The 24,957-nt window shown below is 31.1% G+C and overlaps 3 protein-coding genes across 7 annotated transcripts in view; 2 read left to right on the top strand and 1 right to left on the bottom strand.

Annotated features, from left to right (window-relative positions):
• Positions 1–228: 228 nt before the first annotated feature.
• LOC132947248 (uncharacterized) lies at positions 229–8,902 on the top strand. 2 transcript variants are annotated; one of them, XM_061017500.1, is made up of 2 exons: positions 229–417; positions 5,629–8,902. In XM_061017500.1, the coding sequence occupies exon 2, from the start codon at positions 5,722–5,724 to the stop codon at positions 6,661–6,663; it is 942 nt and encodes a 313-aa protein (XP_060873483.1). In that variant the 5' UTR covers positions 229–417; positions 5,629–5,721; the 3' UTR covers positions 6,664–8,902. The 2 variants fall into 2 exon arrangements, with proteins under 2 accessions (XP_060873483.1, XP_060873482.1); XM_061017499.1 differs by having other exon boundaries at positions 229–449.
• On the top strand, positions 7,895–8,791 carry LOC132947511 (uncharacterized). The gene has a single exon (XM_061017818.1). It carries the CDS (start codon positions 7,895–7,897, stop codon positions 8,789–8,791), a length of 897 nt encoding a protein of 298 aa, XP_060873801.1.
• A 1,480-nt stretch (positions 8,903–10,382) lies between the features above and the next one.
• The window catches only part of LOC132947242 (5'-AMP-activated protein kinase subunit gamma), a 46,190-nt gene continuing 31,615 nt past the window's right edge, over positions 10,383–24,957 (bottom strand). For 2 of the 4 annotated variants that reach the window (XM_061017483.1, XM_061017484.1), the window contains exons 8-15: positions 12,893–13,029; positions 12,769–12,817; positions 12,400–12,690; positions 12,139–12,326; positions 11,840–12,043; positions 11,623–11,769; positions 11,465–11,558; positions 10,383–11,394 (exon numbers count right to left, since the gene is read on the bottom strand). In XM_061017483.1, coding sequence (XP_060873466.1) covers positions 11,294–11,394; positions 11,465–11,558; positions 11,623–11,769; positions 11,840–12,043; positions 12,139–12,326; positions 12,400–12,690; positions 12,769–12,817; positions 12,893–13,029 — 1,211 coding nt within the window. In that variant the 3' untranslated portion in view covers positions 10,383–11,293. The remainder of the gene's footprint in view (positions 11,395–11,464; positions 11,559–11,622; positions 11,770–11,839; positions 12,044–12,138; positions 12,327–12,399; positions 12,691–12,768; positions 12,818–12,892; positions 13,030–24,957) is intronic. The other 2 variants (XR_009664865.1, XM_061017485.1) reach the window with 2 other exon arrangements.

The raw sequence follows: 24,957 nt of genomic DNA, 5'->3' as shown, positions 1-24,957 counted from the left end.
TAGACCACATAATAGATAAATATAGATATCTGTGACGGAAGCCTGCTGCTGCCATAGATAATAAATAATTCTTTCAGCTATTTCACAGACACGATCACGATTTAAGATATCGTGGACAAAATAATTTAGGACAATTTTAAAATGTTGTTACTTATGAATTTATGATAGATTATAAAATAGTATCAGTAAACAGTTATCAGTGTATCAGTGTATCACATATAGTGATATCACAGAATAGATGAATTTCATTACAGTGATATTTTATGTGAGTTTAAACATTTTATACGCTAAAGGCTAAACATTAAAACATTTATTCATTATTATACATTTATACCTAACATTTATATTTTGTTATTTTATCGTGCTATTAGTTTCTTACCGTCCATTTACCAAAACCAAAAATTAAAATTAATAAATGTAAGCAGACTGTATTCAAGATAATTAATATTGTAAGTAATAAGTATGAAGCTTATAGGTGCGTCCTAATTTAAACTTTAAAAGTAGGAACCTAGGTATGTTAAGTTCTTAATAACCTAGATTATAATACGCATTGGAAATAATACAATTATATTAAATAGATACCTACTTAGGTACTTATAGCAGTTTTTAACTTTCGTTCATGGAAATCATATAATGTGTAAAGTAGGATATTTCATTATTATTTATTAAAAAGAAATTATAATTAGGACGGTGACTCGTATGGTGACGATCTAAACGGTCTGCGTTTGTCATGATAATATTATGATATCTGATTGTTATATTGTGTATTCGTGTATATGTAAATAGTGAATATTATACCTACTGGATTGTGAGTATAAAAATAATAATAGCCGTCAGCCGATAGGCACCCAAAGGTAGAGAGCCTTTATTGTATATAAGAGAGTGGCCAACTCGGCGAACATTTTCTATTGGCTGTCTGTTATCATTGATAATGGACGCTATTTTTCGTCCAAATTTGTATATATCTTACCCTTAGACCATATACAATGGATGGAGCTAGGAGCTATGTGTGTATTTCTCGTATACCGAGGTGTGTTCAACATAACCCCCCCATTATCCATTTAATTTCAAGGTACAACGAGTTATTGCGCATGCGTTTTGCCAACAATCACTATAAAATAACTAATAAGTGGGAGGTTATGTTGGACACAGCAAATGATTAAAGTAGCTCCATCCATTATATATGATCTAAGATCTTACCAATGTTAAATACATGAGTTGTCAATTGTTATATTACACTACAATGTAATTTTAATAATATATAACAATTAATATTTTGTTTTGTAGCATAATTATATAATACCCGTATTCATATTTTGTACCACGGACTATAGTTATGTATTATAAATTAAGACATATATATACAATATACATATCTAGTTATTACACCCATATTTCATATTATATTATACAATAATTTATTATTTTAGTTGCTGTTATTATGCAGTACCTAAGCATATTTCTTTAATATTTTATAAATTGACTATTAAATTATATTATTTTCTATTTTATACATTTTAGGTTTAAAAAAACGCGGGAATTTATTGGACGAATCTATTCAGCTGATATCTATTCAGTTGACCACTCTCTTATTATCTAGGCTCTTTACCTAAAGGTATAGAACTATAGACTATACTATAGGATACCTATATTATAGGTATACCTAACTATACCATTACCATAAGTTTTTTTTTAATTTATAAAATTTTTATCATAATTTTAAAATTTGACTTCTAATAAAGATTATAATAATTAATATTACATGGATATTTAAAAAAATTGGATGCGCGGTTTAACTTTTTTAATTTTGAATGTGCATATTTTAAGGGCGCTGCAGTCGGTTTTGTCAAAAGTCAAAACTAATGTAGATTTGACCAATCTAAACATTAATTTTGTTTGTTATAATGTTATTCAATATATTTAAATTCCGTATCATAAAATAAACCTTAAGGGGGCTGGAGGGTGCTCCAGTCAATGAAAAAAAAATAACTTTTAGACCAATAAGCTAGACAAAACTGGAAGAATTTGGTTTGACGGATTTTAATTTTTAAAACGGATTATGTTTGATCAACAAGTTAACTAGAGAATGATCGAGGCGATTTTGAATATTCCAATGATTGTTAGTGTCATAATAAATAATATAAATACAAAAATATCATATTTTTTCGATATTTTTATTCTTGGATATCACAGCTGAAAAAAAAATATTCAAAATCGCCTCGATCATTCCCTAGTAAAATTGTTGATCAATCATAATCCGTTTTCAAAATTAAAATCTGTCAAACCAGATTCTTCCAGTTTTGTCTAGCTTATTGGTCTAAAAGTCACTTTTTTTCATCGACTACAGCCCTCTTAACAGAAATTATTAACTCTAATAAAAAAAGTGAGCCGTTGCAACTTGCAGGACTTCTGGTAGATGTGAAACATCGTAATTATTTTCTATAGAAAATTGAATGGTTTACGTACTAAAGGAAATAAACGTGGTATAATCAAAAACAAAATATTCAGATTTTTTTAAGAAAAATTATTCTTTATTTTCAATATGAAGCATTAGATGTTTCGCACGTGGCTATCACAATCGGTTTTACTTGCTGCCGCATTATATGTTTCACATAAAAAATGAATAATTGCGTTACGAAGGATAATAATATGTAGCTTAGGTAGGTAGGTTTTAAACATATTACATCACTGTATAACACGGGGTTGCTATTATAAAACTAGTAGATATGTATAGGTATGCTTAAATGTCCAAAAAGCTTTTACACTAATATTAACATTTAATACAGAAAATTAAAAATTGGAAAATTTCATCTTTTGAAACAAACCAATCCAAAATGAGGTTTAAATAACAAAATGCTATGACATAAAAGTTCAAAATTTTCTAAAATTTAAAAAAATAATAATTACGGGTTTACGTGCCTTTATTTTACCAGCTTTTTTTTCACTATAACTTTCTACCGTTGGTTATGTAAAAATGTAACGCTGCATATATTAATTATTAGGTTAATTACTATAATATTACATGTTAACATAATGTAATAATGTATTGGTAAATATGAATGTTTTTAGGTACATATATTGTCGACTTGAACACGGGGTTGACATTAACATTGCATTAGGTACATGCTAACGATTTTCACGATTAAATAGATATAGGTACTCATTTTGTAATCTGAAATGGAAAAATTCAATTCAGAATCATAGAACGAAGCTGAAAGTAGCAAAAGACGTGAAGTCCTATATAATATAAAATATACAATTCGTATTTTTTCGTAGGCTCGTATATTTTGAGAAATAGTATTATGTTATATTAAATACCAATATACAGTGTGATCACGATTTATGGTAACACTAAATATCTCAGGTGCATGACCTTGTATTGAACTGGGGTTTTCGGGAGGTGATAGGGAGCACTTAAATACATATTTTCAGACCAGTTTCAAATTTTTAGCTCACTCGGTACGCGCATGCGCCATACAACTTACTTTTTTTTAAATGGCAACCCCAGTTTTTTTCTGCAGTTTCAGGTAGAGTATTTTTTTTTAAGCATTTTTTGTATCAACAGTTTTTTTCTATTTTCAAAACTGACCAAGTTAGAGTAAGTCAAAATTTAGATTTATGCATAATTCGTATTTAATGAAATTTTTATTTATAACCACTGGAAATAATAAAATAAGTGCCAAATAAATGTTTAATTTACTTTATCTGTTTACAAATAATAATTTAATAATACTGTTGGTCAATATGTAGAGTATGTGATAATATTTGTTTAGTAAACTCCTATAATACGATTACAATTTTAACTATTTTTGTAGTGGAATTTTGTTTTGTTTTACAATAGCTCAAATAACGATAAGACAATCAGATAATGTAACTATTAAGGTATTTAGTTTGATGAAAAATATAATTTTACTTTTATTCTGTAACTAGACCTGTACTAAAGTGTGAGCGTTACCTGTGTATGTCTAGTTATTAAGTACTCTTATAAATTATACGTTTTTAAATATGAATAACGCTGAAAAAGTTGAGTTGGTTTTAATTTATGGTGAATGTCAGCGTAATGTACGCCTAGCCGCTGCGACATATGCCGAACGATACCCAGAAAGATACCATCCACCATTTAATTATGTTTTACGACTTTTACAAGGGTTAAATCAGGAAGGAAGATTTCCTGGCAGACAAATGAACCAACAAAGGCGAAGAGCAAATATGTTTGATGACGATACAGAATTACAGGTACTAGCATACATAAGAACTAATCCACGTTCGTCAATTAGGCATGTTGCTCGCGAAATTGGAGTTTCATATGTTTATGTCCAAAAAATTCTAAAAAAACACAAAATGCACCCATATAAAATAGATTTTGTCCAACATTTGCGCGCAGGAGATTCTATTCGTAGATTGGAATTTATAGCTTGGTTCAATATTAAATTATATGATAATCCTATGATTGTTAATCATATTCTTTGGAGTGATGAGTCAAAATTCACTAACAATGGCATTATGAATAAACAAAACCATCGATACTGGGATGACACAAACCCACACTGGTCACGTGAAACTAATTTTCAAACGGTCTGGGGAATTAATGTATGGTGTGGGTTAGTTGGTGGAAAGCTAATAGGACCGTTCTTTTATGATGGTACACTTAATGGCAGACGATACCTTAATTTTTTAACCAATGAACTACCAAGACTGTTGGATGATGTTTCATTAGACACACGAGAACGTATGTTTTTCCAGCAAGATGGAGCACTAGCCCACAATGCAATTATTGTTAGACGACATTTAGATCAAATATTTCCGAATCGCTGGATTGGTACTTTTGACGTCATTCCTTGGCCTGCACGATCCCCAGATTTAACGCCATTGGATTTCTTTTTATGGGGTTATTTGAAGACTGTGGTTTATGCAGATCCACCTGTCAATCTTCAGGACTTAAAAAACAAAATACAAGCAGCATGTGATATTTTAAGTGAAGAACAAATCAAGGCGGCAACTTCGACTGAATTTTTGAGGCGACTTGAATCATGTTTAGAACATAATGGCGAAAATTTTGAACAATTCATAAGATAAATGTATTTAATACAATTTATTTTTTATTTAATATTAATATTAGGTACTATTAAATTGTAATCGTATTATAAGAGTTTACTAAACATATTGTAAAAATAAATTATTATTTGTAAACAGATAAAGTAAATTAAACATTTATTTGGCACTTATTTTATTATTTCCAGTGGTTATAAATAAAAATTTCATTAAATACGAATTATGCATAAATCTAAATTTTGACTTACTCTAACTTGGTCAGTTTTGAAAATAGAAAAAAACTGTTGATACAAAAAATGCTTAAAAAAAAATACTCTGCCTGAAACTGCAGAAAAAAACTGGGGTTGCCATTTAAAAAAAAAGTAAGTTGTATGGCGCATGCGCGTACCGAGTGAGCTAAAAATTTGAAACTGGTCTGAAAATATGTATTTAAGTGCTCCCTATCACCTCCCGAAAACCCCAGTTCAATACAAGGTCATGCACCTGAGATATTTAGTGTTACCATAAATCGTGATCACACTGTATATATAATAATATAGTATTAAGTATAATGTATATTATTACCATGAATCACAGGCGCATGTAAAGGATCGATTTGGGAGTGAAGGGCGAAGGAGAAGAAGATGAAAATCATAGGCACAAGGCACATGATAACAATATTATATTAAAATGATGGACGACGATCGACTGTCCATAAACGCACTGCCTGACGAGATTTTGCTGTGCATATTCCGAATGCTGACCGCCACCGAGTTCGTCGCGACGTTACCGCTCGTGTGCGACCGGTGGTCGCGGATAATCGCGTCAGACGCTTGCACGCTAAAGCGGGTAGGCATGCACCACGCGAACGCGTCTGCTGCTGTCGAATTCTTCTACTTCCGCGACGAAAACGAACGGTCGCTGATGTTCCATTGGCAGTCCGACGAGTACACTGCACGGCTAGTGCAGTACAGCTACGACCAGTTCGACGATAGTGGCATTGGCGGTCCGGTGAGGCGGATTGGTTACGCGAACGCGTTCTACTTGTGCGCGCGGTACGCGGAGATCTGCGGGCACATCACCACGCTGATAATCTCGTCCAATCTGTGCGCATACGCCACTGACGGGTTCACGTACGTCGACTGTCTGACCACGTTAGTATTGCACGGCGTCCGGATCCGGGAGGCAGACCAGTACACGCTCGCCGAACTGGGCACCGTGTACTGCAACGTGACGGACGTGATGTACTTGAAATGTTCGCTCGCCTCTCGTTTCGACCTCAAGTTCCTGCACGCCGGGTTCGGGCAGCTACGGCGGTTCCGAGCCGACCACAACTCCGTCGGAGTCCGGTTCCTGGAAGACCTGTTGTACGCGCACCGGGGCACCCTTGAGACGGTCGTGCTGGGCGACTCCACGGTGACGGGCGACCGTTGGATAGACGTCCTGTCGGAAAGGCTCCGTGGACGAACCATAAACCGCCTGAACATGCACAGTGCGTACTTCACGGAGAGGTGCGTGAATCGGTTTCTGACCTCAGCCGACTTGATCCTGCCCGATGACAGATCCAACGTGACCATCGACAGTGAGCTAAGTAGGATCTCGTTTTCCATCGACATCGTTCCCTTACGATGATTTCGTGCCCGGTACCCATATATTATAACAAATTATCACTGCTGCCGTTGTACTAAACAAATATATAAAATATAAAAAATAAGATACGATTCTATAGTTCATAATGAGTATAGGTAAAACGGTTTATATGTTTCGAATTTCCATGCATTTTGCTGTATTTTTTTTAATTGCCTATTTCGTAATTTTTGAGTTCCGCTTCTTTTTTTTATTTTTCTATTATTTATAGGTTATATAACCTATAGGTACTACTGTATTAGGTATATTATCCAATATCCATAGCCATATTTATCCATCTTATTACCTATATTTATATAGGTAGCTTACGTTTTAACGTAATATGAAATTGACATTGCTGCAGAGTGCAGGTATCGGTATATGCTATAGTCCGCGACACGAAAAGTGGCCGATTTGTACCGCGACCCGTTGCGGCTTCCCTACCTGTTAGCCATTGGTTCTCAACCTATACCACCTCCTGCCCGGCGCACGGCGGTCGCAGTGCCATGCATCTGCGCGCAATGTGTATTCCATACATTATAGTAGACTGGTTTTTTTTGTGCACCCTTAGCTGATCTTCTGGAATGCCTGGAGGGCAGCTGCAGAATGTGCTGTGGTAGGGGATACAGTAATGCACATAATACAAACACGTTTTATGGCACTCGTGTTTTATCTTTTTGTATGTTGTGTACTGTGCGCTCGTAAACAACTATTTTTTTACACTGTTTTTTCTCCTGCGTTACCGTGTTAATCCATTTAAAAATGTCGTTTTCCGATTCAGATACTCACAGTCAGAGTAAAAAAATTATTCATAGTGTGTATTTATTTTTAAAACAATTATCAAAGAAGTCAGATTTAACTGCTGATTTTTTTAAAAATGCGCAAGTTGTTACTGCCGAAGCTTGTGGTGTGGGTTATCGTACTGTAAGACGGATTTGTGCTGAAGGAAAAAATAATATTAATCCAGAAACACCAGGTGCGGAACCTACATTTGTTTCTCCACGTAAAGGGTATAAACGAGCAAAAACTGTTTCGGAGCTGGATGATTTCGATTCCGATGTTGTGAGGAGAACTGTCCACGAGTTTTACGACCGGGGTGAGTACCCAACGGCTCAATTAATATTAAATGTCGTAAAAAAAAAAAACAAATTACAATGGGTGCGTTCGATCAATGCAAAGGCTCCTAAAAAATTTAAAATTTACTTACAAAAGATGTAACGATGGTCGTATGTTTTTAATGGAGAGGAATGATATCGTCGCACTTCGGTGTAAATTTTTACGACAAATGTGTACGCTGCGAAAAAATAAAGACGATCGTCCAGTGGTTTATCTCGATGAAACGTGGGTAAACCAAAACCATTCACGCACCCTTATTTGGCAAAATGAAAATAATTCTGGTGGTCTGAAGGTGCCGACGGGTAAAGGAGGCCGACTTATTGTATGCCATGCAGGATGTAGTCGCTACGGGTTTATAGAAGGGTCAAAATTGGTATTTCGAAGCAATACCGGAAATACCACGGATTATCATAATCAGATGAATGGTGAAGTATTCAAAGAGTGGTTTATTCAACTGCTTAAAAATCTAGAAGAGCCATCAGTTATAGTCATGGACAATGCGCCTTACCATTCAATCCTCAGAGACAAATATCCGAAAAGTAATTGGAGAAAAACCGAAGTACAACAATGGTTAAATGAAAAAAATATTGAGTTCCATCCATTGGAAACATTACCTGAACTTCGGCAAAAAGTTAAAAACCTATTGCCACGTGAAAAAAAATATGAGCTGGATGACATTGCAATTGAAATGGGTCATGAGGTAATCCGTCTTCCACCATACCACTGTAAGTATAACCCAATTGAGTTAATTTGGGCTCAAGTTAAGGGCCAAGTAGCGAAATTTAACAATACTTTTAAAATGGTTGATATTGAGCGGTTAACACACGAGGCATTAGATGCAGTAACAATAGACGACTGGACGAAATGCGTTCGTCATGCAGAAGAAATTCAGGACGAGGACAACAAAAATGAAATAATGAGGGACACCATGATAGAACCAATAATTATGACAATATTACCAGATGACAGTGACTGGAGTGATGATGAAGAAGATATTGACGAAGAAAACCACGGATAACATATGTCTTAAATAATATTAAATTAAAAATTTTTTGTATTTGTATTTTTTTTTAAATTTTTTTTGTTGTTTGGTTTGAATAAAAAAATTAATTATAGTAATTTTAGTAAATTATGTTTAACTCTTTCGGTCCTGATTTCTATCTAAAAATTCATAATGGTGTAAAAAAAGTAATTATAAATAGATAATATAATGATAAAATAATAATAAATAATGGTTATGGTGTATAACGTCTTTGTTAACACTATTAAAATTGAAATATAAAATCATTTGTATAGGAGTTTTGGAGTTTAGGAGTTACCGTGTTGATTACGCGTTGAAATGGTTAATTTAAAAAAACGCGGCAATTTATTTAATTAGATTATGAACCACTTAGGCGAAACGGCCGCTAGGTTCGCGACGGTCATCGGCCACATTTCATGTCGCGGACTATAGGTACTTCTAGAATATATAGGTATCTACTATAATATTATGTTCTTTCCTACAAATTGTAAATTGTAAAATTTTAATAGATTAATTAGTACCTAATTACTTTAATTTTTAAATCATTATTTTCTAAACCTATTAAATCCTTTGAAAACAAAATTGTGTGGGTACCTAACTCAAAAAATAGTCGTTTTAATTTAGATCATCTTGCATTCTTGTTTAAGATATTAATAATAAATATTAAAATATTATTAGTACCTATAAGTTCAACATTTTTCTATAATTTATCGATTAAAATATTATTATTTTCAATTTAGTGAACCACAACCTTAAAATACCTTTATGATAATATTTCCCCAATTAATTACAAAATACCAATATAGTATTGGCCCGTATATTTTTAAAGGGGCCTACCTCTAAAAATGAAAGATGGACGCAATGGACATTCCGTTTAGGATTTACCTTAATTTTACACCTTTGAGGGTTAGGACGTGTTTTTAGTAATACCATATTACGATATTGGTTAAAATGGTAAATTTATTCAACATAAATTATAAATTATAATGATTCAATAACACCAATGTACCTATGGTAATCTAATAATATTGGCAACGTTACCTAAATGTATACAAATTTATAGTATTTTTATTTTAAGTTTATAGTGTTATTTGTTTATGTTAAATGATAATTTATTTAATTTAATTTATTATTCTTTATAGATAAATAAAAAATGATAATGTATTTGTTAAATTATATTATTTAATCGTTGCATTATGACGTATCTATCTACTCGAATACTTAGTAGGTTGTGCATATTCACTATACCTGCTTTAAAATTATATATATTTATTAAATATTCATGTTATTATAGAATAAAAATCATGTTATTGATAAAACGGAAATGAAAATAAATTATACCCAAGTTATTTTAATTAAAAATCTAGTTATTTATTTATCGTTTATGAATACTATTACATCCTCTCTTTTCTTGCTATATTTCATGAATTAAGATCAATATTATAATTTCTTTTTTTTTTTTTTTGATCCTTAAGTCAATATATTATATATATAACCGATATACTCTGGTTTCAATAATGCTACAATTCCTAGAAGTAAAAACATCACAGAAATAAGAAAATATTTTACTAAAGAAAATAACAAACACTCATTTTTAAATAATATATTTAAAACATATATAATATATTATATATTAATATACTTATTCAATGTGTTATTTTTTATTTGTACATATAATCATCAGTAATTTGTATAAGTATAAAATTTAACTGCGGAAGCTAAGGCGATTGCTAAAATACATAAGTGATTTTTTCTTAGATTAATTGCGTTGACATGAGATGTCACAAGTATTTAATAAAAAAAATTGTAAATTTATAATTATTCTAATAGAAAACGCTTCATGTACATTTTAATCGAAATAAAAACAACAAAAAATATAAAAATTTAAATAAAGGTTTATAGCAATCAGCATTCATTTTATTATACACTCGTGTATACATTATAAACTCTACAAAAAAAAAAAAAATTGGAAAACAAAAAAAAAAAAAAATGTTTTACATAGGTATATTTTCTATTGAAAAATATTTTGGTGTGTTAATAATGTATTCATGTACATTGTACATAAGATAAATAGTCAAAAAATATTATTATTAATATATTAAATAACAAATATAATATTTCAACAGCTCTTCATTTGACAATATCACACGGTCATTTGAAAAATCACGTAACGCTTTTTTTTTTAATGTAGAACTTTTAGACAATAAAATAATATTTATATTAAAAATTCAGACTAGTTCTTTCTAAAAAAAAAATGTAATAATAATTATAATAATAATAATAAAAAAAAGGCATTAAACATACATTTTTCAACTAATACTTAGAGAATGAACATTTTTTTGTTGTCTCTAAAGCGCTGTCGTATAATACTACATTGGTAAATAATACTTGTACAAATAAAATTAAACCAGATCATCCGGCGTTATGACTGCAGACTATTAATTCTGTTCCCGTACAACTTATAACGTCACAGGATTAAATAAAATATATTTGCTCACATTATGATTGTAATAGTATTGGCTCCATAATTGAGTTTAAAGGCTTAGAATTGTCCACATTATTTTCATATAGATCTTTCGCTTTCAATAACCGATCAGCTCCTTTAAATAGTAGTAAAAAAATATTATAAAAGAATGTAAATCATAAGAATAGTCACTTATTTAAACATACCAGAAGGTCGAAGTACTAAATAGTGTAAGATATCGGACAATGAGAGTATTCCAATGACTTTGTCTTCTGCGTCCACAACTACTAACCTATGCACCTGAAAAAGCAATTGGAAAATAATAAATAAAATTGTAAAGAAATTAATATTTAAACTTTCTTACCTCAGCGCGAACAATTTTTTCCATAACACTAAATAATGTATCAGTCAGATGGCATTTTTGTACACCTTCAAACCAATCACTTCGATACTCATTGGCTTGTTTTAGAGTAACATCTAAATTATTGTATGTACGTTCTGCAGCTAAATTCTAATAACATAAAATATCAATCAAACACATTTGAATTGTTGATCTTTTATTCCATGAGTTATCAGCTTACAATAACGTCAAATTTAGCAAAAATATCAATAAGTCGACCTTCTTGATCAACCATAGGTAAAGCAGATACTCTGCGTTCAACAAATTTCTTTAATGCTAATATGATAGATGTTTCTTCGGACACTGTCTCTATATTTTCAAAAGTGCCAATTTTTAGGTCTCCTAGACTCTGAGATAAATATGCTGGTTTTGGTAAATCATTAATCTGAAATGTAAATGCAAGGTTTATTATTATAGAACACAGCACACTACCTACTTATTTAATAAAAAACAATTATTTGAAAAAAAAAAATTCAATACCCTTACGTAAAGAAGAAGAAAACGTAGTATGCGTTTATGTGTCACAATGTAAAGAACATTTCCAGTTGCTGGATCAATTACTGGAAGTCTATGTATTTTATTATTTATTAGGGTTTGAATAGCAAAATATAATGACATATCTGGGCCAATGGATATTAATTCTTGAGGACGTTCTTGATGTAATTCGTCTAAAACATGAAATGTTAGTTTTAAAAACTGTTCTGTATACTTTTAAAATTATAATTAATTATTATTTTTTACTTCTCCAGGTATCCAGCTTATGTTCTTCTAACTCCTCCATACTTGAAGACGACGAGGAGTAATACTTTTGTAGTATTCTGATAAAATCTGTAATAGTTAGCATTCCCACAAATTGTTGACGCTTGTTGTCCCATAATGGAGCAGCTCGCACACCATTGTAGACCAAGGCGAAAAACGCCTTTTTAACAATCAACTGTGTATCGAATACAACCAATTTTGCACTGGTTGGTATGAGATCATAAGTTTTATGGAAGCGAAAAAATTTCACAAAAATCTGACTTTCGTCTTCGACTGAAAATTAAATAGTTATCGATTAATATTTAACTAAGCATGTTATAAGTAACTTTATTATTTTAATTGAAAACTTACCCAGGTCTTTTATTTTTACTTTTTCCAAGAATGGATCAGCAACAGGAAGCTAAAAATAAATACAAATATTGAATATATAGGTAAAAAATACATTCCATTCAAGTATTCAACAAAGAATACTTACTCCTCTGGAATCTCGGAACAATATTGCCGCATGTGTAGGATCTAAAAGGCCATCAGAGTTTTTTCTCGAGTTGGATATGGTACCCAGGGAAAGTCGACGGGTTTCGGGGTCTAGAGAACTTCTACGTAATAGAGCTCCTGGTAAAAAAAAAAAAATAAACCAATACATTATACATTACATTTTATAAGAGCAATAATTATGGCAAACATGAATTATTCATACAAGTATCATTTTATTTTAAGATAAACATCACAACATTATTTATGTATTATATTTATTCTTGTTGTTGTGCCCTTTCAATGTCAATGGGTCATGATCATAATGTACATATTTCAGACGACAATATTGAAATTAAAATGACAAATTTAATGACGACTTGTATGTCATATTACAATATGTGTAATATTGTGTTTTTATTAGTATTTAAAGAGTAATGTATTGAAATGTTATTATAATTCTTATAGGTACTTAGTTTATAGACATTGGCGTATCCATAATTATTGTATGGGGGAAGAGATAAAAAAATAATAATTTTAAATCTAAGTACCTACTTACACATTAAAATAATAAATAATAAAATAGAATATAACATTTTATTTAAAAACCACAAGCAATTAAACTTATTAAACAATTATAGTACAACCATAGGCGGATATTGGGGGGAACTTGGGAGTTTAAGCCCCCCCCCCCTGAATGTAACAAACCACAATAGATGTCAAAACAAATTGTGTATTTTAATATACTTGGTGCCTCTATTAGAATAAAGTAGGAGTACTGAGTAGCCACTAGTTAGTAGGTTGAAGCGTTTAAAAATGTATGTTTACGCTAATGGATAAGATTGCTAAGCCCCCCCCCCCCCATGGATGTGACCAAATATCCACCAATAAGTACAACATTTAATTTTCTTTTTTTTTTATTCACTTCATCAATTGCTTCAGCTCTTCAGCTTTAAAGCTGGGTTTATATTAAAGCCTGAACACTAACGAATGCTACAGAACGAACTAATGTAAACGGTCTAGCCTAATACGTCATACGAACATAGGCGTAACTAGACCTTAAAGTTAGGGGGGCTTCAGCCCCAACATATTTAAAACAAGTAATAAATGTGGGGAGCTCTGCCCCCCAAACTCGTCCATCAAGTAACATTCATAATTAAATTATGATATTAGTTTATTATTATACACTGTGTGGTGTGATATGTATAATACAAATAATAAAAAAAGTGGTATTGAGTAGGGCTGTGCGATAGTATTGATTAATCGTTTTCAGTAACGATACTATCGATTAATCGATGTTTTTTTATTAAACACAATCATCCGATGTGGCGATGTATAGAATATAAATCGAATATTATTGTACCTCATTAAAGAGTAATACAATAATACGGTTCATAGCAGTGTTGAGATTTTTTAAACATCTAAATTAATCAAATATGATTTTGTTTGCAACTTCAAAAACAAATGATTTAAATAACTTAAAAACAGTTTTTAAAACAAAAAATATAATTTATGTGCATATTATAATGATTTAACTTATTAGTACCTACCGACAGACGACAACTCCTATTTATGAATTTTACTGTTCAATAAACAAATTTATAAAATTTATAATAATAATTTTTCTAAATTAAATTACGAATAGAAGTATAAATTTATACAATTAATTATAATTAATTTCATTGCCTGGGAAGATTTGCCTTACTTTTAATTAGTTGTACTCGGAGAAGGACGGAGATAATATAAAATATGATTCTATTTTTAGCAAAAAGCCCCTATATGGCCAGCAGGGCGCAGGCACAGCGTTTGTCGTCCGGTCATCGTTACTCGTTAATCATTATCATCATTTATTAATAATCATACGTCTTTTATGACTATTTGTGTGTTTATTTAATTGACAACTTCTAAGTAGTATTTATGTATTAAAAACTACACGAAATGATATGTTTTACACAGTCATTACACACAATAATATAGTTTGATAATAATAAAAAATAAATATTTTCCAAGATATTAATAAAAAGATAAAACGATATTTTATATTAAAGTTAAAAAATGTGGAATTATGACGGGGGCTAAAATTCATATTGGGGGGCTTAGCCTCCAGAGTTACGCATATGCATATAAACTAATGCATTCGGAAGCGTTCGCTCCAAAGGCGGTTTGATTACAGCGTTTGAATTCGTTCGTGTTAGGGCTCTAATGTGAACTCACCTTGTTATAGGAATATGTATTTGATAGGTATGGAAATTATCCATGGTAAATTGTAATAAAAAATGTATAGTATTTTAGTATAATCTCGAAAAACCCATCCGTGCATAATATTATCACGAGTATGTCAGCGCACCGTTAGTTGTTTTTTCTCTCTGGCCCATGTGCAACATAGACGAAACGCATTTACGCAGAATCAATCTTTGTATATTTTTGAGTAATCTTAGAGTAAAATCAGTTATTACATAAACAATAGAGAATAATATTTTTGAGGGTAAGCATATCGATTTGACTAAATATTGTCTCCAAACAATTTAATCATAATTTAAATGAACACATTTTATTTTTATTTTAAAAGTCGAATACAAAATTAAATAACAATAAAATATAAAACCGATATGTTGTCGTACCCTCAAAAATATTATCCTCTATAATCTTTTTGATAGGTGATTTTACTCTAAAATTACTCAAAATTCATAAAAAAAAAAAAACGATTTTAGGTTAAAACATTTTATCTATGTTGCGCGTGGGTCTGAGAGGGAAAACAAAAATTCCGCTGACATCCTTTTAATTTTATTATTTCTTACAACTTTTTCTTATGTGGAAAAATGTATTATTAGTCGCACGGATATGCCGCTGGTGTCGTCGTTGCAGCGTTGTTATCGGCGACAGCGACGTCGGTCGGTAAAATTGTATTCTTGTAATGATTATATTTATGAAATTAATGAATGATAATTTTTTACTGATTACTGATTTGTCATTACTCATTAGTGTAATAGTATGCCGCACTGCCGCCTGTTGGATGTAATGAAATAAAACTTTACAAAAATCCTACCAATTTTTTTATGTTTCATTGTGATGGTCTAACACTATTATATACAATTTTGAATAAGACCTAGGGGAGATCTGACCCCTACGCAACCACTGTTTATTGAAATAACAAGATTATCACTATAAATACTATTAAATTTAGGACAAATCTACCTTTTATTGGACAAAAAAAATAAATAAATTTCAAAACCAACCACATAAACTTACACGAACAATTTAATTAATTTAATAGAAATTCAGAAAATAATTTTAATGATACTTATAATCTCATGTCATAAAGGACAAGAAATTACACGAAGCGTGAATAAAAAAAAAAAAAGCAATATTTAATATAGAAACTTTATTTAACAGTTCAATACACAATAAATGTATTGTATAGCATTATACAGTTTCCAGAAAAATTAGGCACATCAAAGGTGTAAATTCTGAATACTTCCTATGCATATAAAAATATAAATTGAAAATTATTTTATGTATTGTTATGTTTAAAATTATAACTAATACCAATCGAACTGTAAAATGTATATTATATTATGTAAAAGTAAAATCATGTATCATTAATAATGTTAAGATTGACACTTTACTATTGTATAGTGACCAGGAAACAACATGATATATATTTTGGTATAAAATATAGTAACTTATTATTGATGTGACAATATGTATACAATCTAATGATAGTTTTAAACCTTCTTATAATGGTACAAAATGTAATTTAAATATAAAATTATCATCTTCCTGATACACCTTGTACACTTGTTTAATAACTGATATGAAACTAGAATAAATTGTCCCAAATTTAATATTAATTTTAAAATACAACATTACAACTGTTGATTTAAAGATATAATATGGTTATAGAGGAAAAACCGTTCATATATAAATTTAAGTGCCTGTCATCTGTATACTAGTAAATACGTACTATTTTATGATTAACCATAAAAAATGAAGACTATCTACAAAAAAAGTCGATAAAGAAAAGTGATAAATTATAAATGAATTGAAGGTGTATATAAATAAAAGTTCACAATCTATTAAACCTAAATTTTCACGAAAAAAAATCAGAATTTTGATTATACTGATAACCAAAAATGAATAGGCATTATAATTTAAATACAGTGTTCAAAATGTATTTAGTTGTGCAGCGTTATTGAGCGTAAAGAGTGTAGATTCACTATTGCGGTGTAAACAAAAACAAATTAATTGTACAATTTTGTACATCCTAAGACCAAAATGTTAGTAACAATAATTAAATAAAAAAGAATGTCTGATATACAATTCCGTAATTAAATAAATGTAATTTTCGTTTTACATTTATTGATTTATCAATACGATATTAAGCTCCAAATAAATTTCAAACGATGTAAATGATTGCCCACCACTAAAACGTTCTCACACTAATAAAAGTTATTTTTTTTTATACTAAACAAACAAATTATTTTTTTTTATTTGAAACGAACTATATTAATTATAATTTAAAATCAGCCATATACTTAGGTAATTAAACCACAATAATTGGGGATTTGTAGAAAAAAACGATGCGGCAGTCATATTTAACTTTGATTAAAAATGTTACCAACACTTTATAATATTATATAATCGACGACATTATAATATATTATTATACTGCTCAGGTAATGTAATATATTATATAAAGCGCTTCTAATATTCCATTTCAATGAAAAGTATTTAGTACCTATTCTATTATTTTATTTAACATTCGCGGTTGTATTCTAATATTATAATGTAATTTCAAGTTTTTTTGCAGTTACTCTCTCCAGGCGTACAACAGTTTTAATAATTCAGTAATTACATACGATATTTCCAAGACCTTATTTTTAGAACATATTTATAATGGTTCAACCAGGGCACATCAAGTAGGAGAAAAAAATGAGTTTTATATAAAAACGAATTAACATCATAATCTTTATGTAGTGCACAGCATATATATGTATATTATATTCCTATGCGTTGTAGTTTTATCAACGGTCATTATATCAAATAATGACCAAGTTTTATCATGATCTTCTTTTTTTTCTCAAGAATAACACGTCAAGTCGTAACGTTGTACTCTTTACGCAATTTCAACACAAACGTCAACGCAATCAAACCAAAGAATAAACAGCGCGGACGAGACGAACGCGATTTTATGACGTCTTCTCGGAGACAAAAAATTCGAGTATAAAATTAAATACACACAGACAGCTGAAGGCGTGCGTATTTTCTCGACACAATAATATTTATAACAGACATGTTTAATGATCTACACGGATACCTGTAATAAACGTTTTTTAGAGTCTAGAAAAACAATGCGAATTGTACCTATCTGCATTGCAGCGACGTAGGATTTGACATCCTCGGCTAATGTTATTATTAGTTATTAGTTATTACTTATTTACCCTTCGCACGAAAATGGCTCCGTTCGTCATCGCCATGTATTTATCGGTTGTTACCGTATATTGAAACATTTGAAACCGGTTGCGTTAAACCAGTTACAAAGTTTCGTGTATTACAGCTACCAGTTACCACAAAGCACATTTAATATTATATCAGCAGCTGACAATCAGCTACAATCACTTTAGATCTGTATTCCACGATTTCCTTCTTTTTCTCGTCCGGTTGACGCGGAGTGAAACAAAAATAAAATCAAACAGTACCGAACCTCAAGGACTTGCGTTCACAATGGCTATAATAATATATTACTTGTTGGTGTCACTATTTACATAATGTATTATATATGTACAATAAAACGAGCCTTTGCGTTTCATTTTTGCCTCCACGGTGCCAGGTGAGAATTGTATATAGTTACTACAACAGCGGTTTAAGGGGGTTCACATAACATGGTTACGTGATATTCATAAAGGGTTTTTACTATATATTCCATGTACAGTGAAAACTGGATTGATTGCCCATAGGCCATAATACAATGTTTACCCTAGAGGCGTACTCAGATATTTCAGAAAAGGTTCACCCCGTACACTGTTTGGTAAATTTTTGACGGCTAAATTGTTACGAATATTGCTAACCACATTTATAATTACCCTAGAATCACCGTTGTGGTTGAGGTAACAATTCTCTTTATAGGCACTATACATTAGCCCAATCCATCTAAATATGTGTTAATGACTGTATATGACTACAATATAGATAACATAACCTCTGCACGACGAGAAATACATTATATTTTGAAACTAGCGATGTACGTATGACGGTCACGGATATAATATTATATTGCCAACAGGTGTCGGGTGATAACAATATAATATTAGTGTTATAGTAAATAGACATCGATCGCGGAATAGAGTGCAAATAGCCGTCGGGTTGGAAACGATATGCGTCGATGACCGGTTAAAAAAAATCGAAATCAAATTTCAAGGTCGCTGTGACCACCGAATACACGTTTCTTCAATGTTTCGTGTCACTACAGTAATGCTATGCGTATATATTATATCATAATGTTATACGTACGATATTATGCGAAAGGTGACCATTACAATATTGGAGAACTATACATAGGAAATAATTAGACCGATAAACCGCACAATGGACATTATTATTATTATTTATCGGTGTGAACTTTATTTTTATTTTTTTTAAGACGCGTAGACTTCACACTCGACAGAAAAAAATAAAAAAATATTATAACGCCAGCGAATGGAATATAATAATATTATTGACAGTAAAATTACTTTCTTTGTATAAGCCTATAAATTATAAAAAAAGTATGGAACCGGCTACTGCAAAGATGTAGCAATAGTCTATTACTTCCTATGTGTATACAGTATATAAGTGTACATTTGGCGAGTGCAGGTGAATGCGATACGGTGGAGAAATCATTGAAATCTTAGGTAGCCTTTCGTATACCATATAGGTATCTGGTATATATTATTATATAAACAAATACGTCGGCGGTACACGTGATTCATTTTATATTTTTCCATTTTATTTATTAATTAAGATTATTTAATTTCGTTTTTAATTTATGATTATTATGATAGATATACTCTCGAAACGTCATCATTAATGTTTCTACGGTTTATTGCACATCGAACGCATAAATGCATAATTATTCTCAATATATACACCGTCGTCGATAAGACCATATTATTAATTTGTTTTACTAACAGATAGGAAACGGTTGATCTTGGATTCGATGAAAAAAGTGTATAACAGATACGCTAAGAGAAGAACGCAGCAACGCGGGTGCCAATTACTCGCAAGCAGATAATTGATATCGTAAAACTTTCGATCGCACATGCGAAATACAAAAATTACCTATACATTCGATTAAGCGATCAATATCGTTCGGGTAGAAGGTGAACAAAATTTTTATTTCTGTAGTACAATATGATCTCCTGCAAAAGATAGGTAGGTAACCAATCAAAATTTAAATCGTTGAAATATAATATTATCTGGCTTTGATCAAGAATATTTATTGAAAAATAATATAAATTATATTATAAAAAACATATATTATTGATGATTATCACCGAGACTTAGGGCGATATGGGACTTAGGAAACACACAGTATAGTTTGATTTCAATACTTAACTGTCTTAACCACATCGACGCTCTATATGGCTATACCAACTATTTCCTCACACTCTGTGCGGTTCGATTTGAATTCTAACTGATGTTATTACTATTAATACCTTCTTTCAAAATGCTCTCGAATATCTTATACGCGTCGCCGCTGTCCAGCCGCTGTCGAGTCGAGCCGGAGTGTTGCTGCAGAAGCGTTTTTCTAGTGCCGTCGTCGAGCGACTTAGACCTGTTCCGGAACTGTCCGTCTTTGGGTACGTCTAAGAGACACGATGCATGTTGATGACCGATCACCTGGGTCACCGCCGTTGTCACAGACGGCAATTGCTGCTGCGGCGTCGGTACCATAAGCGCAGTGCTCTTGGTGACGGTCAGCGGCGTGGCACTATTCTTCGAGGTACCGGTAAGAGCACGGTAAGCGTCGTGCAGGAACGACGTGCGCGGCGACGACCGCCTGCTCGGGCTCGGCGACCGGGATGACGCCGACATCGTGTAAACGTTCTTTGGCATCGATTTTGGCGCGATCGGCTCGTCGTCCGGTGGCGTGATGTGGCACACCACGTGCGGCTTGGGCATCGCCAAACGTATCGGCTTTGCCGACTCCACTTCCATCGTTATGCGTCTCACCACCGTATGCCACAGTATAATATATTATTATATTATATCATCGACGATCGTTCGCGAAAAATAAAATACTATCCCCGTAGACTGGATGACGGACTTAATGCTTACAAACTAAAAAATTGTTTTCCTTCGAGTATTATTCGTTCGTGTACAGCATATAATATTATAAAAACTATATTGTGTGTACGCACACCGTTCAGTCGGTTTTGCGTGTAAGTTAACAATAATAATATTATCTTGCAGTGTACGCAAAAAATTACAAACGGAATCGACGTACGGAGCGGTTCTATCCGACGACTGCAGCGAAACGTGCAGCAGTTTTGTGCGGCAGTGTAATATAGCACGGTACAGTGCTGGCCTGACGCGCGCGCGCGAGAAAAACGAGCGTGGCGAAAAACGTGCGCGTACGACTGGTTCGAAAAACCAAGCTCGGCGACCTGAGCCACTGTGCTCTACCACCACGACCGGTCGGCCGGCCACCGCGCTATAGCGGCGGTGGCATTTCCTTCTCCCGACCGGCACGAAAATAAGAGCAGGGGAGGGGCTGGCCGACGAAGCAGGGGACGAAAGCGACGCGCGACCGGTCCCACGTAGACACAAACAATATGATATTCCAATATACAATAATATTATATTATGTTTGGTCCCCATCGACTTTGACCGGGTATGTGGTTTACCGGCACATGTGTAATAATAACAATATTATAATGTAATATTGTACTATTATTATGTAGGTAACCGCCTACGAGATCAGCACTGCAACGAGCGTGGCACAGCGTCAAAGGTCAATGACGAATACATTTTCATTTATTTATTATGGTGAGGCAACTCGGGTACACACACTATATTAAATATTATGTATATAATATTATATATAAACGGCGAACTTTAGAACCAAGTACAATTGGTAAGTATAAAGGTCGGAAAATTCTTTTTCTCGATATACTATTATAATAATTTAAACGCATAAAATATAATACAAATAATATCGGGTTTCACAACAACCGTAAATCACGAGTCTGCAGCCCATTGCTGCAATATACATGTATTTGTTACTCAAATACGGTTTGAACCGTTTACTACACTGTCGAATAGGCCTTTTATTTATATACATATTAATATAATATTCCTTGGTATAAAATGTCAATAGATAAAACATTATTATAATATAAGACCCACATCAAAACAATGCGCAGTAATCGAGACTAACAAAAGAAATGTCAAATATCAGTTTTTATTAGTTTATGAAAAAAAAAATTATATACGTAATAAAGATAATACAGTGTAAATCAATACCAGCTGTAAGAGAGTTCGGAGTTACCTAGGAGGTACCTACATCTGGACCATTATTTACCATCAACATTATTATACGAAATGGGATTGATGAATATAGTACCGAAATAATTTGTTGTTATTGAAGTGGGAAATTTGGGTTCATAATGAAAATTCAAGTAATAATATGACCGAAGAAAGTTTCGTGCATCTCGAAAGGTTAGTTAACTATTAGTTTTCTCGACTTTCTTGATTATAATAATTTATCATTAACACGGTAATTTAACCCTATCGTACAACTTTTTATTTTAATAGATTTACATAAATTTATAAAATGTACTAGGTACTATAGGTACTATATAGTACTATAAAAACCTTGAAAATTAAAATATTTATTCTACGCAAATTAACAAATCTTTAATTTTACAATAGTATTTATAGTTTTTTAAACCCTTGTCAAGTACTTATTTATTATTCAACGAAACTAGCCCTTTTACAGTAAATAATGTGATAAATACGTAGGTAACCTAATACATAATAATACAAGAAATATTAAATAACATGTAAAATAAAAATAACTATAGAAAAATTGCAAAATCACATTAATTTAAATAATGGCCTAACAATGCGATGACAATAATCTAACATGCGAATACAAGTATTTTAAATAAGTAACTAATAAATTTGATTTAAATAATCAAATATATATTGGCATTATTAAATACCTAAAACTTATGTTTAAAATATAATTTTATAATATGATGCAGTTTAAATATTTAACGGTTGAATAAAATCAGCTTAATTTGGAAGTCCCCACAACTAGAAATATAAATTTCATAAGTACCTCGAACTAAAGTATCAAATAACCTTATACAATTAAATTGAATTAATACGTCATGTTATAATAAATATTATAGAAAACAACTTTATAATATCCCAATAGGCAATAAGATAATTATAACGAAATGTAATTATTTTTAATATTTGTTAATATAACTGATAAAGAAATATCAATCTTCTATTTGACATATCATAGTTCATACAATACATTATACATTTATTATATAAGCATAAGAATATAAGATATGACGTGTTTATAACAAATGTTTTAATATTATTAGTTTAATTTTCAAATGTTTATAGAATTAATTAGATTAATTTTTATTTTATAAAAACCATTTAGAAATAATTTTTTTTTTGTTTATGATGATTTACGAAGCATTTTTGGCCCAATAAATACATTTCCTTTTAGATTCTGAGCGTATAGCGATGAATGTGTTAATTTTACAATGATGTTTTTTTTATTATTATTATTATTATTTGTGTCTTTTTCCCAGTAATTTTCAAAAGCGCCGGGATAACAATAAAAAAATTAAGGAAAAACGGGAATTTTTCCGCAAAATTGATTTTTGATAAAATCGATTTTAGTTTTTGGTGTGATTCTATAAAACAAATGACCGTATCATTAAATATCGAACATGAAATCTTCACTCAATGTTTATATTCACATTTGCTTTAAGTACACCATAAAATTATCAAATATTTTGACTTGTTTTAAGCTGTTTACTGACATTTTTAGTTTCCATTTTTTTTAAATTTTATTTTTGTAGATGTCAAAAATTTTATTCTTTGGGTCAAAATGCTTGAAAATGTAATACAAGACTCCTAATATATCGGTACAATGGCAGTTGAGTAATATTAAAAATACATAGTCATGTGCACAATTGTTTTTTTATAATCATTTTAAGTTCGATTTTTGACAATATTAATCAAAATTTAAATTTAAAAAGGTGGGTAAGTGGATGTTGCTCTGCTGTACAGTAGGTTACGAGAGGGTCACTGTACTGGATAGTGTTAAATTTGAATTCAATGATATATCTTTGTATAAGAAAAATGATTCTGAGCGAAAACAGTCAGTCAGCGCTATGATATAACCAAGTATATTTGATGATATTATTGTGAATAAAATAATTTATACATAACCATTATAACCTATTTACGTGGAATCTTATTTAAATTTTCAATCCTTAGCTATAAAATTTGAACATTTTATAAATTTTTAACTACAAAATAATTATTAAATTTTAAATTTGATAAATTTTGTCAAAATTTAAACTTTAAATGCTTATAAAAAAAAAATTGTGCCTATGTATTTTTAATATTTTTCAACTGCTATTGCAATAATATATCAGTAGCCTTGCATTAAATTTTCACGCTTTTTTACCCAACAAATTTTATTGATATTTATAGAAAAAATAACTAAAAAAATTGAAAACTGACAATGTCCGTAAAGAGCTCAAAGAGAGTCAAATTATTTTCAATTATTTATTGTTATCGTGTATAGAAAATGCTAATTAAAACATTCAGTGAAATTTTCAAGTATCTACAGTCATACGTTTTTTAAATACAACAAAAAAAGAAAATCGTTACATGAGAAATCGAGTGAATATCAAATGTTGTAAAAATATGAATTTCAAACGCTCATAAAAATTTAATTTGACTTTCTTGTAGACATTTTTTTTTTTTTTTTGATAAAGGTAGAAAAACTTATGGATAATTTTGTATTACATTTTCAAATCTTAGATTTAA

The sequence above is a fragment of the Metopolophium dirhodum genome, chromosome 6 (genome assembly GCF_019925205.1).
Source record: "Metopolophium dirhodum isolate CAU chromosome 6, ASM1992520v1, whole genome shotgun sequence".
Lineage (NCBI taxonomy): Eukaryota > Metazoa > Arthropoda > Insecta > Hemiptera > Aphididae > Metopolophium > Metopolophium dirhodum.
The sequence above is the reverse complement of the archived record's forward strand: the minus strand, read 5'-3'. Positions and strand labels throughout refer to the sequence as shown.

Coding starts and splice junctions, on each gene's coding strand:
- LOC132947248 (XM_061017500.1), top strand. CDS start 5,722: ATGATGGACGACGATCGACTGTCCATAAACGCACTGCCTGACGAGATT.
- LOC132947511 (XM_061017818.1), top strand. CDS start 7,895: ATGGAGAGGAATGATATCGTCGCACTTCGGTGTAAATTTTTACGACAA.